Source organism: Cherax quadricarinatus, chromosome 2 (genome assembly GCF_038502225.1).
Source record: "Cherax quadricarinatus isolate ZL_2023a chromosome 2, ASM3850222v1, whole genome shotgun sequence".
NCBI classification, from domain to species: Eukaryota; Metazoa; Arthropoda; class Malacostraca; order Decapoda; family Parastacidae; genus Cherax; species Cherax quadricarinatus.
The window spans coordinates 41,179,208-41,196,137 of NC_091293.1; the positions used below are offsets into that span (position 1 = coordinate 41,179,208).

At 45.4% G+C, this 16,930-nt stretch overlaps 1 protein-coding gene across 2 annotated transcripts in view; it reads left to right on the forward strand.

Annotated features, from left to right (window-relative positions):
• The window catches only part of LOC128692559 (urea transporter 2), a 65,878-nt gene extending 49,524 nt beyond the window's left edge, over positions 1–16,354 (forward strand). For both annotated transcript variants that reach the window (XM_053781744.2, XM_053781832.2), the window contains exons 7-9: positions 15,304–15,488; positions 15,614–15,751; positions 15,950–16,354. In XM_053781744.2, coding sequence (XP_053637719.2) covers positions 15,304–15,488; positions 15,614–15,751; positions 15,950–16,015 — 389 coding nt within the window. In that variant the 3' untranslated portion in view covers positions 16,016–16,354. The remainder of the gene's footprint in view (positions 1–15,303; positions 15,489–15,613; positions 15,752–15,949) is intronic.
• Positions 16,355–16,930: the final 576 nt, after the last annotated feature.

Below are 16,930 nucleotides of genomic sequence, written 5' to 3' on the forward strand. Positions count from 1 at the left end.
GAAAGCAAGACTAAGGGACATGCTGGTGTACCAAAAGGTGTATCTCGACCTCAACAGAACACAAAAAGAGAGGTAGAAACTGAAAGAGATGGTACAAAGACGAAAGGAGGAAAGAGGGGACGATGGATTCGGACAGGAGAATCCAGAATCAGGAAGATCAAATACAGCCTCCCTCACAACCACCTACAGAAGCCCCCAACCAGGACAACCCCAATGCAACCAAACATTCTAACCCAAAACACACATGCCATATCCAGTGCCCCCACCCTCACAGCAACCACCCATAGTTCCTTATCAGGTCTCCCACTTCCCCAACCCAAATGTACTCCCTAGACCACAGTTTTAGAAAAGAAGTTGAAGGTTTGGTATACCAATACAGACAGAATAACAAATAAATGTGAGGAGTGGCATGAAAGAATCAAGGAGACATCCCCAGACGTAATAGCATGCATAGAAACGAAACTCACCAGGATGATAACAGATTAATCTTTCCACCTGGATATCAAATCCTCGGGAAAGACAGAGGGAGGACAAGGGGAGGAGGAGTTGCACTGCTCATTAAAAACCAGTGGGGATTTGAGGAAATGGAAGGAATAGATGGAACGTGCAAAGGGACTACTTATTAGGAACAATCCAGCCTGAGGGCCATAAGGTGGTAATTGCAGAAATGTACAACCTGCCAGAGAACTACAGGAGGCCAAGAGAAGAATACGACAAGAACAACAGAGCAATGGTTGACACACTAGCCAAGGTGGCCAGAAGAGCTCACATGGGGGAAGCAAAGTACTAGTTATGGGAAAACCTGGAACCCCATGGGGGTCCCGAAACATGGAGAGCCGAGATGATTGATGTGGTACTGGAAAGCCTCATGTATCAACATATTAGAAACACTACCAGAAAGAGAGGTGAGGATGACCCAGCAAGACTGGACCTTGTATTCACCTTGAGTAGTTCGGACATCGATGATATCATGTATGAAAGGCCCCGTGGAGCTAGTGATCATGTGGTTCTGTTCTTTGATTATATAACTGAGTTACAAGTGGAGAGAGCAGCAGGAATAGGATGGGAAAACCAAACTACAAAAGGGGGGACTACACAGGCATGAGGAACTTCCAACAAGACATTCAGTGGGAGAAAGAACTGGCAGGAAAACCTGTAAAAGTAATGATGGACTATGTGACAACAAAATGCAAGGAGGCAGAGGAGAGGTTTGTTCCAAAGGGAAACAGAAATAATGGGAAGACAAGAACAAGTCCTTGGTTCACCCAAAGGTGTAGGGAGGCAAAAACTAGGTGCACTAAAGAATGGAAAAGATACAGAAGACAAAGGACCCAGAAAAATAAATTGATCAGCTGAAGAGCCAGGAACAAATATGCACAGATAACAAGGAAGGCTCAGTGACAATACGAAAATAACATAGCATAGAAAGTCAAGTCTGACCTGAAGCTGTTGTATAGCCACATCAGGAGGAAAGCAATAGTCAAGGATCAGGTAATCAGGCTGAGGAAGGATGGTGGGGAGTTCACAAGAAACGACCAAGAGGTATGTGAGGAGCTCAACATGAGATTTAAAGAAGTATTTACAGTGGAAACAGGTAGGACTCCAGGAATTCAAACAGAGAGGTACACTAACAAGTGCTGGATGAGGCACACATAAGTGAGGAGGAGGTGAAGAAGCTGCTATTGTGAACTTGATATCTCAAAGGTGGTGGGACCAGACATCATCTCCCCATGGATCCTTAGAGAGGGAGCAGAGATGCTGTGTGTGCCACTAACAAAAATCTTTAACACATCCATTGAAACTGCACAACTACCTGAGGTATGGAAGATGGCAAATGTAGTCTCAATTTTTAAAAAAGGAATAGTATGCAAAGTAATGGAAAAGATCATCAGGAGGAGAATGGTGGAGCACTTTGTAAAAAACAAGCGTATAATTGACAGCCAGCACGATTTCAGGGAAGGAAAATCCTGTGTCACAAACCTACTAGAGTTTTATGACAAGGTGACAGAAGTAAGACAAGAGAGAGAGGGGTGGATAGACTGCATTTTCTTGGACTGCAAGAAGGCCTTCGACACAGTTCCTCACAAGAGGTTAATGCAAAAGCTAGAGGATCAGGCACACATAACAGGAAAGGCACTGCAATGGATCAGAGAATACCTGACAGGGAGGCAACGAGTCATGGTACGTGACGAGGTGTCAGAGTGGGCACCTGTGACAAGCGGGGTTCCACAGGGGTCAGTCCTAGGACCTGTGCTGTTTATGGTATATGTGAATGGCATAACGGAAGGGATAGACTCAGAAGTGTTCTTGTTTGCATATGATGTGAAGTTAATGAGGAGAATCAAATCGGTCAAGGATCCGGCAGGACTACAAAGAGACCTGGACAAGCTACAAGCTTGGTCCAGCAACTGGCTCCTTGAATTTAACCCCGCCAAATGCAAAGTCATGAAGATCGAGGATGGGCAAAGAAGACCGAAGACAGAGTATAGTCTAGGTGGTCAAAGACTGTGAGCCTCACTCAAGGAAAAAAATATTGGGGTGAGTATAATACTGAGCACATCTCCTGAGGCGCACATCAGTCAGATAACTGCTGCAGCATACGGGCGCCTGGCAAACCTACGGATAGCGTTCCGATACTTCAGTAAGGAATCCTCCTTCAAGACTCTGTACACTATATATGTCAGGCCCATACTGGAGTATGCAGCACCAGTTTGGAATACACACCTGGTCAAGCAAGTCAAGAAATTAGAGAAAGTGCAAAGGTTTGCAACAAGATTAGTCCCAGAGCTAACAGGACTGTCCTACGAAGAGAGGTTAAGGGAAATTGGCCTGACGACACTGGAGGACAGGAGGGTCAGGAGAGACCTGATAACGACATATAAAATGCTGTGTGGAATAGACAAGGTGGACAAAGACAGGATGTTCCAGAGATGGGACACAGAAACAAGGGGTCATATTTGGAAGTTGAAGACTCAGATGAATCAAAGAGATGTTAGGAAGTATTTCTTCAGTCACAGAGTTGTCAGGACCCACAGTCAGTGGCCAGGCTTCAAACACCTTTTATTGTACAGCAATAAAGGAATGGAACAGACTGCCCGCACATGTCAAAGCCAGTCATAGCGTGAACCAGTTCAAGAAGAGTGCCAAAAGGTGTCTGATGAATGTAGCTACAGAAAGGGAGGGGAATGATTTTCTATTTTTTAGCTAACATACGTGTAAATTTTACCTTATTCCTAGTAATGACCCTCGTATTGTAGATAGTCTTAATGACCTTGGTGTAGTAGATAGTCTTTTTAGTATGATAATAAGATGTTATCTTTATTGTAGAATAATAAGAAAATATTATAACCTTCATATTATAATAATAAGGTAAAAGGACCCCAATGGAAATAAGTCACTGTGTCTGACTTTTTTGGGTTATCCCAGGTTCTCTACACATATGCTGCTATGTATGATAATTCTATGTAACTGTATTTGTGTATACCTGAATAAACTTACTTACTTACTAAGACGAGGTTTGATAAAGCTCTTGGAGCAGGGAGAGAGAGGACCTAGTAGCAATCAGTAAAGAGGCGGGGCCAGGAGCTATGAGTTGACCCCTGCAACCACAAATAGGCGAGTACAAATAGGTGAGTACATGCTGGAGTAGTGGACCAATGGAGGACAACAAAAAGAAAACCTATACAGGGGAGACATAATTATTTCAATGTATTATTATTATTATAATCAAGGGGGAAGCGCTAAACCCAGAGGATTATACAGCGCCTGGGGGGGGATGTGGAAGGCATTCAGGTTTAATTCGGGGAACTGGAGCACAGATCCAATTCTCTAAATCAAGAGCCCCTCACCAACATCAAGGAACCTTCCTTGAGGGGCTATTTCAATGTAAACAACCCAGTTACAAATGCGTAGTGAATGAGTTCAGGTTTGTACTCTCTAATTAATAAACTCTGATATTCTCAATTCCAGTATATGTGGTGGTCAAGTTACAATCCCATAGCAATGTTGACAGATTTTGAAAGCTAAGTTATCGGATCGGCGTTGGAAAAAATGAAAAGAAAAATTAAAAGAAATGAATAGCACCATCCCTTATTACCTCACTGAGCCAGGTCACCCGTGGGTCTCCCCAGCAGCCAGATCACCCGTGGGTCTCCCCAGCAGCCAGATCACCCGTGGGTCTCCCCAGCAGCCAGATCACCCGTGGGTCTCCCCAGCAGCCAGATCACCCGTGGGTCTCCCCAGCAGCCAGATCACCCGTGGGTCTCCCCAGCAGCCAGATCACCCGTGGGTCTCCCCAGCAGCCAGATCACCCGTGGGTCTCCCCAGCAGCCAGATCACCCGTGGGTCTCCCCAGCAGCCAGATCACCCGTGGGTCTCCCCAGCAGCCAGATCACCCGTGGGTCTCCCCAGCAGCCAGATCACCCGTGGGTCTCCCCAGCAGCCAGATCACCCGTGGGTCTCCCCAGCAGCCAGATCACCCGTGGGGCGCCCACGCAGCCAGACCACCCGCGGGTCTCCCCAGCAGCCAGATCACCCGTGGGTCTCCCCAGCAGCCAGATCACCCGTGGGTCTCCCCAGCAGCCAGATCACCCGTGGGTCTCCCCTGCAGCCAGGTCACCCGTGGGTCTCCCCAGCAGCCAGATCACCCGTGGGTCTCCCCAGCAGCCAGATCACCCGTGGGTCTCCCCAGCAGCCAGATCACCCGTGGGTCTCCCCAGCAGCCAGATCACCCGTGGGTCTCCCCAGCAGCCAGATCACCCGTGGGTCTCCCCAGCAGCCAGATCACCCGTGGGTCTCCCCAGCAGCCAGATCACCCGTGGGTCTCCCCAGCAGCCAGATCACCCGTGGGTCTCCCCAGCAGCCAGATCACCCGTGGGTCTCCCCAGCAGCCAGATCACCCCTGGCTCAAGCCTGAGTCACGGAAGGGTGACTGGTTACCCCCTGATGGAAAGCATTGTCTTGGATTAGCAATAACATCTTGTGAGAAATTAATTTTAGAGTCATGTCTGATTGTAAGTGCCCCACGAAATTAATCTTTAGTTGTGTGATAACTATGGTTTACCTGGAGTTTACCTGGAGAGAGTTCCGGGGGTCAACGCCCCCGCGGCTCGGTCTGTGACCAGGCCTCCTGGTGGATCAGAGCCTGATCAACTAGGCTGTTACTGCTGGCTGCACGCAATCCAACGTACGAGCCACAGCCCGGCTGGTCAGGTACCGACTTTAGGTGCTTGTCCAGTGCCAGCTTGAAGACAATCAGGGGTCTAGTGGAAATCCCCCTAATGTATGTTGGGAGGTAGTTGAACAGTCTCGGGCCCCTGACACTTATTGTATTGTCTCTTAACGTGCTAGTGACACCCCTGCTTTTCATTGGGGAGATGTTGCATCGTCTGCCGAGTCTTTTGCTTTCGTTGCAAGTGATTTTCGTGTGCAAATTCGGTACTAGTTCCTCTAGGATTTTCCAGGTGTATATAATCATGTATCTCTCCCGCCTGCGTTCCAGTGAGTACGGGTTCAGGAACTTCAAACGCTCCCAATAATTGAGGTGTTTTATCTCCGTTATGCGCGCCGTGACGGTTCTCTGTACATTTTCTAGGTCAACAATTTCACCTGTTAGGTGCTGTTAGTGTGCAGCAATATTCCAGCCTAGATAGAACAAGCGACCTGAAGAGTGTCATCATGGGGTTGGCCTCCCTAGTTTTGAAGGTTTTTATCCATCCTGTCATTTTTCTAGCAGATGCAATTGATACAATGTTATGGTCCTTGAAGGTGAGATCCTCCGACATGATTACTCCCAGGTCTTTGACGTTGGTTTTTCGCTCTATTTTGTGGAATTTGTTTTGTACTCTGATAAAGTTTTAATTTCCTATGTTTACCATATCGGAGTAATTGAAATTTCTCATCGTTGAACTTCATACTGTTTTCTGCAGCCCACTGAAAGATTTTGTTGATGTCTGCCCGGAGCATTGCAGTGTCTGCAATGGAAGACACTGTCATGCAGATTCGGGTGTCATCTGCAAAGGAAGAGCAGATTCGGGTGTCATCTGCAAAGGAAGACACGGTGCTGTTCCTGACATCCTTGTCTATGTCAGATACGAGGATGAGAAACAAGATGGGAGCGAGTACTGTGCCTTGTGGAACAGAGCTTTTCACCGTAGCCGCCTCAGACTTTACTCTGTTGACTACTACTCTTTGTGTTCTGTTTCTGAAGAAATTATAGATCCATCTACCAACTTTTCCTGTTATTCCTTTAGCACGCATTTTGTGCGCTATTACGCCATGGTCACACTTGTCGAAGGCTTTTGCAAAGTCTGTATATATTACATCTGCATTCTTTTTGTCTTCTAGTGCATCTAGGACCTTGTCGTAGTGATCCAAAGCTGAGACAGACAGGAGCGACCTGCTCTAAACCCATGTTGCCCTGGGTTGTGTAATTGATGGGTATCTAGATGGGTGGTGATCTTGCTTCTTAGGACCCTTTCAAAGATTTTTATATGGGATGTTAGTGCTATCGGTCTGTAGTTCTTTGCTGTTGTTTTACTGCCCCCTTTGTGGAGTGGGGCTATGTCTGTTGTTTTTAGTAACTGTGGGACGACCCCCGTGTCCATGCTCCCTCTCCATAGGATGGTAAAAGCTCGTGATAGGGGCTTCTTGCAGTTCTTGATGAACACGGAGTTTCATGAGTCTGGCCCTGGGGCAGAGTGCATGGGCATGTCATTTATCGCCTGTTCGAAGTCATTTGGCGTCAGGATAACATCGGATAGGCTTGTGTTAACCAAATTTTGTGGCTCTCTCATAAAAAATTCATTTTGATCTTCGACTCTCAGTCTGGTTAGCGGCTTGCTAAAAACTGAGTCATATAGGGACATGAGTAGCTCACTCATTTACTTGCTGTCATCTGTGTGGGACCCATCTTGTTTAAGTAGGGGCCCAATACTGGATGTTGTTCTCGACTTTGATTTGGCATAAGAAAAGAAATACTTTGGGTTTCTTTCGATTTCATTTATGGCTTCTAGTTCTTCCCGCGATTCCTGACTCCTATAAGATTCCTTTAGCTTAAGTTCGATGTTTGCTATTTCTCTGGCCAGTGACTCCCTAAGCATTTCAGATATATTGGCCTCTTTTAGCCGCTCTGTTATTCTTTTCTGTCGCCTGTAAAGGGAGCGCCTGTCTCTTCCTATTTTACATCTACTCCTCTTTCTTAAAGGAATAAGCCTTGAGCATACATCGAGTCTGTGTTGCTTAGTCTATCTTCCCAGCTTATATTGTTTAGGACTTGGTTTACTTGGTCCCACTTTATGTTCTTGTTATTGAAGTTGAATTTGGTGAAGGCTCCCTTGTGACTAATCTCATTATGTCGGTCTGGGGCTCCACGCATACATGTCTGACCCTCGATTATGTTGTGATCTGAGTATATTGTTTTTGATATGGTGACATTTCGTGTCAGATCATCATTGTTAGTGAAGATGAGGTCTAGTGTATTCTCCAGTCTAGTAGGCTCTATTATTTGCTGGTTTAAGTTGAATTTTGTGCAGAGATTTAAAAGCTAGTCTGTGTGTGAGTTCCCCTCAGAGCTGCCTCCTGGTGTTATCACTACAACAACATTATTTGCTATATTCCTCCATTTTAAGTGCCTCATGTTGAAATCCCCCAGGAGCAAGATGTTGGGGGTAGGAGCTGGCAGATTTTCCAGATAGTGGTCAATTTTTAACAGCTGTTCCTGGAATTGCTGGGACGTTGCATCCAGAGGCTTGTAGACTACCACAATGACTAGGTTTTGGTTCTCGATCTTTACTGCTAAAACTTCCACTACGTCATTTGAGGCATTAAACAGTTCTGTGCAAACAAGTGACTTTGCGATATACAGGCTAACCCCTCCCCCCTTTTGCCTGTTCACTATGTCGCATCTGTATAGGTTGTAACCTGGGATCCATATTTCTTTGTCCAAGTGATCCTTTATGTGGGTCTCTGTGAAAGCCGCGAACATTGCATTTGCCTCTGCAAGCAGTCCCCGGATGAAAGGTATTTTGTTGATCGTTGCTGACTTTTTATTATTATTATTATTATAATCAAGGGGGAAGCGCTAAACTCGTAGGATTATACAGCGCCCAGGGGGGGGGGATGTGGAAGGCATTCAGGCTTAATTCGGGGAACTGGAGCACAGATCCAATTCCCTAAATCAAGAGCCCCTCACCAACATCAAGGAACCTTCCATGAGGGGTTGCTGACTTTAGACCTTGTATATTTGCAAAAAAAGAATGTCATCGGACTGGTGGTATTGGTGGTACTGGGGGGAGGGGGACTTTTTTTCCGGCACTAGTATCTGTATCTGTTGGTTTGGAGTGGAGGTCATCGACTGTGGTTCCACTCCAGAAATGACTGGATTTGGCGTACGATTTCTGCCATTTCCTGCCAGTTTTTTTCCTTCCTGGCACTAAAAAACCTTTCCCTCTTGAGTGGCTGTGACTACCCAGGTTTTCCCATGGCCTGGATGTTTTGTATCTTTTTGTCCCCTTTAGATGGTGTGCCTGGCAATTTAAGTTATAGCACAGTCTTTCCTGTACTGAAGAGGGACACATTTCAGGGTGAAAAAGCTTACAGGAAGGGAGTTTGCGTTTTCCTGTTGTCATATGGGCACGGTATTTTCTAGGGTGGTCATAGTTGCACGTCCCGTCTGTTTTTCCAGATTTCCCATGCCTGCAGATACCAAGTGCATAGTATGTGCACAGGCTTGGTTTCCGTTTGCCTTGGGTTTCTGTGACTGTATTCCCTGTTGGTGCATGTTTACCTGTCTCATTCCTATCCTCACTAGTACTAACAATGGAGTTCTTACCAGTTGTTTCTGGTAATGTATCCTCACTATTGCTAGTGGAGTCCCCTTGTTTGCTATCTCCTGTGGTATTACTAGTTTGTAATATTGGTTTTATCTTGTCCTTGACTACACTTGTTTCCCCACTACAGCTCCTGTCTCCCTCGAGGTTATTTGTATGCATTCCCCAGGACAGCACCTCCATCCTCACCATTACTGTCTACCAGGGCAGCACCTCCAGCCTTACAGTTTCTGACTACATGGCCAACACCAAGGGCGATACCATCCGTGCCTGCTGCAGAAGATAAAAATATTATGGAAGCTAGAGCAGCAGAATATTAAAAGTTCGAGCGTTGTTAAATACAGCACCAACTGTGGCAGTTTTGTTGTTGCATAAGCTATTTCTGATGAGTGTTGTTGCTACAACAGCAATAGAAGCATAATTAAGACACGTGTGCAACAGTTAGGTATCTTTATCCCGAAATATTTCGCCTAAACGGTAGACTTCAGTCTGATACAAAGGAAGCAAAAGAAGCAGTAGAGATGTAAAAACGATGTAATCAGTCCATCACCCTCGGTCAGTCTCACAGCCTACAGGAGAGTTCTGCTCTATAGTCTGGAACATCGTGAAGCTCAATAGAATGGAAACTTATATACTGTCAAAGTGAGGCAAAGAAAGTCTTGACGACAGGAGGGATCCCACTAGTAGAAGAATGAAATCACTGAGAGGCAGTGCAGCAAACCTACTGGGTAGGTCCCTCTTAAATCCAACCCTTCTCACTCGTAACTAGTAGTAAGGCAAAAACGTTGTCAAAGATATCCTCTGTACCAAGATACCGTTGTGTTGCAGTGTCTGACAGAGTGAATATGATAATGGTATACACTACCGACAAGTTGATAATTAATTATCAACTTGTCGGCATTGTAAACTACTATTATCATATTCAGCAACAGAAGCAGCTGCCCGGTGGCCTGGTGGCTAAAGCTCCCGCTTCACACACGGAGGGCCCGGGTTCGATTCCCGACGGGTGGAAACATTTCGACACGTTTCCTTACACCTGTTGTCCTGTTCACCTAGCAGCAAATAGGTACCTGGGTGTTAGTCGACTGGTGTGGGTCGCATTAAGGGGGACAAGAATGAGGACCCCAATGGAAATAAGTTAGACAGTCCTCGATGACGCACTGACTTTCTTGGGTTATCCTGGGTGGCTAACCCTCCGGGGTTAAAAATCCGAACGAAATCTTATCTTGTCTTTTAAAGAGCAACAATGGTTGCTGCAGAAGCATCTGTTACTCAATAGGCGTCCTCCTCGACAGAGAGGCACAGTTCGTCAGATCCAATTGCATGATGGGTCTCTTCTAGAATATGTAAGCAGATACATGTATTTAGGTTTTGAGGTTCCACTACTTGGACCTGTTGTAACAAGACTTTGTCGCCAATACAAAGAACGACTAAGAGCACTTAGAGTTGTGGCAGGGCTTCACCCCAGGTATGGTGCTAATGTTAAAATTGTGAAAATGATGTATCTTGCTTATATTAGATCATTGGTTGATTATGCTGCGCCACTACTTGCTCTTGTGTCTGACTGGAAGCTTGGAGGGCTGGAAAAACTGCAGAACGAAGCAATGAGGATCATTTTAGGATGCCCTCGTACTGCCAAAATTTTAAATATGCAAAAAGAACTTGATATTCCAAGCATCAGAGATCGTGTTACTGAAAGAAATATCCTAATTGGGGTTAATATGCTCAGGCAAGCTCATTCAAACCCCTGCACAGAAGCCCTCCAAACTTTCCTCAGCACTGGTGAACACTCCTCCAGATGGATCGAAAAAACTGGAACCGACCTCCGCATGAATCAGATACATGATCTATGTCAAGTAAGGCAACAGCGGCACTTCTCCGCTCCATGGAATATTACCCCATTCCAAACTACTATTCCTCCATTTCCCCCCAAACTACTTCTTAAATCACAACCAAAACTTCGCCTTGAAGCCAAACATGAGGCCTTAAGCTGTATTGATAACTTAGTCACACAGCACACACTCTCGCAAATTATTTACGCTGATGGTTCTGTTCACCAATCCACTGGTGCAGCTGGTAGTGCTGCTGTTGTCGTACAGAGTGATGGCTCTCTTAAAGAAATTGGAGCACGCATCAATAATTGGGCCTCTACCCTTCAGACAGAACTGTTTGCCATACTCCTTGCACTGAAATGCATCTATGTATCAAAGATTGACAGTTTAATTGTAACTGATTCTCTGTCATCCATAAATGCTCTCAACTCATTAAGCATAAATTGTTGCATGCTTGTGTCAGAAGCCAGACACAGGTATGGTAGGATTGTGGACAGTGGAGTCAGAGTGCACATGCTGTGGATTCCATCTCACATTGGTCTTCAGATGCATGATAGAACTGATAAATTGGCTAAGCTGTATGCTTTCAAAGAGGGAGTAGATTACAATCTTGGCTTGTCAGGTAGTAGTTTGAGAACAATAATACGAAAAGAACTTCAACTGAATTTTATGGACTTAAGGCTCAGGGAGATTGACACCAGTGAGTCCATCTATCATCATTCTATCATGCAGGAGGAGCCACATGTCTATGGTGCATCCAACAAAATAAGCAGACTCTTGGATGTCACTACTGCCCGGCTCCGGCTGGGTTACAAGTATCTTTGGCAGGTTAAATCACCACCACCAGATGTAGACCAAACGAAATGTAAACTTTGCCAGATGGACTATTGTCACACCCTGCGTCATTATGTACTGGAGTGTGATAAAATTAATGAATTTAGAAACAACTCGCTCATAAATGTTCAAGAAATGGCAAAGTACTTTATCCACAGTGGTATATTGCAGACCATTCTGGAGAAATACCCTGACTTTGCTAGCTGTAAATAAAGCATTACCACATGTGTGCATGTGTGTGTGTGTGTGTGTGTGTGTGTGTGTGTGTGTGTGTGTGTGTGTGTGTGTGTGTGTGTGTGTGTGTGTGTGTACTCACCTAGTTGAGGTTGCGGGGGTCGAGTCCGAGCTCCTGTGTGTGTGTGTGTGTGTGTGTGTATGTGTGTGTGCACTCACCTAGTTGAGATTGCAGGGGTCGAGTCCAAGCTCCTGTGTACTCACCTATTTGTACTCACCTATTTGTACTCACCTATTTGTGGTTGCAGGGGTCGAGTCACAGCTCCTGGCCCCGCCTCTTCGCTGATTGCTACTAGGTCCTCTCTCTCCCTGCTCCATGAGCTCTATCATACCTCGCCTTAAAACTATAGACTGTTCCCGTGTGTGTGTGTGTGTGTGTACTCACCTAGTTGAGGTTGCGGGGGTCGAGTCCGAGCTCCTGGCCCCGCCTCTTCACTGATCGCTACTAGGTCACTCTCCCTGAGCCGTGAGCTTTATCATACCTCTGCTTAAAGCTATGTATGGATCCTGCCTCCACTACATCGCTTCCCAAACTATTCCACTTACTGACTACTCTGTGGCTGAAGAAATACTTCCTAACATCCCTGTGATTCATCTGTGTCTTCAGCTTCCAACTGTGTCCCCTTGTTACTGTGTCCAATCTCTGGAACATCCTGTCTTTGTCCACCTTGTCAATTCCTCTCAGTATTTTGTATGTCGTTATCATGTCCCCCCTATCTCTCCTGTCCTCCAGTGTCGTCAGGTTGATTTCCCTTAACCTCTCCTCGTAGGACATACCTCTTAGCTCTGGGACTAGTCTTGTTGCAAACCTTTGCACTTTCTCTAGTTTCTTCACGTGCTTGGCTAGGTGTGGGTTCCAAACTGGTGCCGCATACTCCAATATGGGCCTAACGTACACGGTGTACAGGGTCCTGAATGATGTGTGTGTGTGTGTGTGTGTGTTTGTGTGTGTGTTTGTGTGTTCGTGTGTATGTGTATGAGTGTATATGAGTGTGTGTGTGTGTATGAGTGTGTGTGTGTGTGTATGAGTGTGTGTGCATGTGTATGAGTTTGTGTATGTGTGTGTGTGTGTGTGTGTGTGTGTGTGTGTGTGTGTGTGTGTGTGTGTGTGTGTGTGTGTGTGTGTGTGTGTGTATGTACTCACCTAATTGTACTCACCTAATTGTGGTTGCAGGGGTCGAGACTCAGCTCCTGGCCCCGCCTCTTCACTGATTGCTACTGGATCCTCTCTCTCTCTGCTTCCTGAGCTTTGTCATACCTCTTCTTAAAACTATGTATGGTTCCTGCCTCCACTACTTCACTTGCTAGGCTATTCCACTTGCTGACAACTCTATGACTGCAGAAATACTTCCTAACGTCCCTGTGACTCGTCTGAGTCTTCAGCTTCCAGTTGTGACCCCTTGTCCCTGTGTCCCCTCTCTGGAACATCCTATCTCTGTCCACCTTGTCTATTCCCCGCAGTATCTTGTATGTCGTTATCATGTCTCTCCTGACCCTTCTGTCCTCCAATGTCGTCAGTCCGATTTCCCTTAACCTTTCCTCGTACGACATTCCCTTGAGCTCTGGGACTAGCCTTGTTGCAAACCTTTGTACTTTCTCTAACTTCTTGACGTGCTTGACCAGGTGTGGGTTCCAGACTGGTGCTGCATACTCCAGTATGGGCCTAACATACACAGTGTACAGTGTCTTGAACGATTCCTTATTAAGGTATCGGAACGCTATTCTCAGGATTGCCAGGCGCCCGTATGCTGCAGCGGTTATTTGGTTGATGTGTGCCTCCGGTGATGTGCTCGGTGTTATGGTCACCCCAAGGTCTTTCTCCCTGAGTGAGGTCTGTAGTCTTTGTCCACCTAGCCTATACTCTGTCTGCGGTCTTCTTTGCCCCTCCCCAATCTTCATGACTTTGCATTTGGCTGGATTGAATTCGAGAAGCCAGTTGCTGGACCACATGTCCAGCCTGTCCAGGTCTCTTTGCAGTCCTGCCTCATCCTCGTCCAATTTAATTTTTCTCATCAACTTCACGTCATCTGCGAACAGGGACACTTCAGAGTCTATTCCTTCCATCATGTCGTTCACATATATCAAAAATAGCACTGGTCCTAGAACTGACCCCTGTGGGACCCCGCTCGTAACAGGCGCCCACTGTGATACCTCTTCACGTACCATGACTCGTTGCTGCCTCCCTGTCAGGTATTCCCTTATCCATTGCAGTGCCCTCCCTTTTACGTGCGCCTGATCCTCCAGCTTCTGCACTAATCTCTTGTGGGGAACTGTGTCAAAGGCCTTCCTGCAGTCTAGGAAAACGCAATCTACCCACCCCTCTCTCTCGTGTCTTACTTCTGTTACCTTGTCATAAAACTCCAGGAGGTTTGTGATACAAGATTTGCCTTCCATGAACCCATGCTGGTTTTCATTTATAATCTTGTTCCTTTCCAGGTGTTCGACCACTCTCCTCCTGATAATCTTCTCCATGACTTTGCACACAATACATGTCAGAGACACAGGTCTGTAGTTTAGTGCCTCGTTTCTGTTTCCTTTCTTAAATATGGGGACTACATTAGCTGTCTTCCATTTCTCAGGTAGTTGCCCAGTTTCAAGGGATGTGTTGAAGATTGTGGTTAGAGGCACGCACAGCATCTCTGCTCCTTCTCTAAGGACCCATGGGGAGATGTTGTCCGGTCCCATCGCCTTTGAGGTGTCAAGGTCACTTAAGAGCTTCTTCACCTCCTCCTCAGTTGATCGTATGTGTGTGTGTGTGTGTGTGTGTGTGTGTGTGTGTGTGTGTTTATGTGTGTGTGTGTGTGTGTGTGTGTGTGTGTGTTTATGTGTGTGTGTGTGTGTATGAATTTGTATGTGTGTGTGTGTGTGTGTGTGTGTGTCTCAACAATCAATATTTGCACCAATAACTCACTACAGTTGTGACCGGGTGTGGAAGTGTGAATTGCTCATTACACTATAATTTGTTCATGATTGTAGCCATGTATAAACGTAAGTAACCATTCTTATAGGATTCATTACCTTTGTAACTTGTGAGTTCATTACCTTGTACCTAGTTCAGCCATCAAAACTTTGGGAGCCCAGTCCCTGGACCCATTACGTACCTCTGTAATCTGTAAATACCTTTGTAACTTGTCATGATTGTGACTAGACCTACCTGGAGTTCATTACCTTTGTAAATTGTGAGTTCATTACCTTCGTAAATTGTGAATTCATTACCTCTGTAACTTGCTCAGCTATCAAAACTTTGGAGTCCAGTCCCTGGACCAATTATGTACCTCTGTAACCTTTTGACTACCGCCCACAGGATGGGTATGGGGTGCATAGTAAACATATTAAACTAACAGAAGCATCTGTACATGTAGCTACTGTTTAAGCTGCAACAACTGTTGTAATGGAAACAGAATTTCCACCAGCAGTAGCAACAGAAAAATGCTGTTGCTACAGGTTTTTGCTTCCGCTGGAGGCACTATTTGCTGCTGTTGCTGACGCTAACGATAATTCCATCGCTAATATTATTATTACTATTTCCTGACGCTCGTTTAAAGCACTACACTCTGCTTACTCTCTGTGCTCAGCTCTGGTGGTGTCATCAGCGCCGTATACACTAGTGGAAGCGGGTGTGTGGGGCTACAACGGATTCCTCTCAGCTGGGGCCATCACTTTCTTCATGGTGCCAACCCCAAGAACACTCCTGCTGGCTGTTATCAATGCCTTCTTCACCACATTCATCCATTCGTCTCTCTCTCCCATCTTTGCTTCAGTAAGTGTTTTTTTTTTTTGGGGGGGGGGGGGGGGGGAATTAGTATAGTGTGTTTGAATGATTAATAATGAATTGACAGAAAAGTTTGCTCTCTTGTTAAACGCTAATCACTTGTTCTCTCTCAGGTCCAGCTGCCAGTGTTGACTATCCCGTTTTGCCTCAGTTCATTAATCTTCCTATCCTTGGCCATGTCGGTGGGTCCAGCTTCCCTTAGAGTATCTAGTCCGTCCTTCCCAGAGCGACACCTAGTCCTGTATGCCCAGGTACGATTAATTGCTTATTCAGGAGAAAGACTTAAAATACACAGTATACATATTGTATAGATAAATGTTGATATTTGTATGCCATGCATTATACACTAATTCATAGGGTCTAGTATTCGATCTGTGCTTTTATCTCGTTCTGAAATATTATCATCTAACTCTGTCTTTCTTAAATATCAATTATTTCTCTCTTTTCAGAAGCTCAGCAATGAAAAGAAAACACAAGAAATCGCCACGACAGTGCCAGAAATTTCTCGCCTTTGAACCCCTCAAGGGAGGTGCCTTCATGCCACAAAGAGGCCCTTGATCCAAGGAACCGGATATATCCTTGCCCTCCTTTCATCAAACTTCATTGTTTCCAATTACATAGGCGTTATATTACTCATACAAGTTTAGCGTTTCCCCTTGATTAAAAAAAATAAAAACTATCCCTGAGTCACTTTCGTTATAATATGAACTTTAAGCGGATATAAAAGCTGAAAATTGGTGGAAATATAAAACTGTGTATGCAAACAATATAGCGACAGTTTGACATGACTTAAGAAATCGTAATGACACGATTGCAAATAAACCATACCCCCGGCCGGGATTGAACCCGCGGTCATAGAGTCTCAAAACTCCAGCCCGTCGCGTTAGCCACTAGACCAGCTAGCCACAATAAGATTCATCCAACTAGGTATATTTCTACACAGAGGTGCCTGTGCTAACCTTCCTATGGTGTAGAAATATACCTAGTTGGATGAATCTTATTGTGGCTAGCTGGTCTAGTGGCTAACGCGACGGGCTGGAGTTTTGAGACTCTATGACCGCGGGTTCAATCCCGGCCGGGGGTATGGTTTAGCGACAGTTTCATAACATCCCACATCAGCGTTTTCCGTCATCAGAAAAAACGCCATATTGTGAAAAAAAAGGCTGGTAAATGCTAATATAAAAATTTCTTAATTTAATTCTGATTTTCGCCTTCTTCATGCAAGGAAAATATTCTTCCCTTGGATCGAATGTGCACGTGCTGTATGGCCCCTACAGATATAGCACTTCCCTCATATAATACTATTAACAATAATTCCCAGAAATTTTTAGTTCCTGAAAATAGCGGAAGTTTCAGGTAAAGCATAAATTTTCTTCTTTGCGAAGTTTCATAATATAAAGTATATATTTACACGTGAGTGTTGAGAGGAG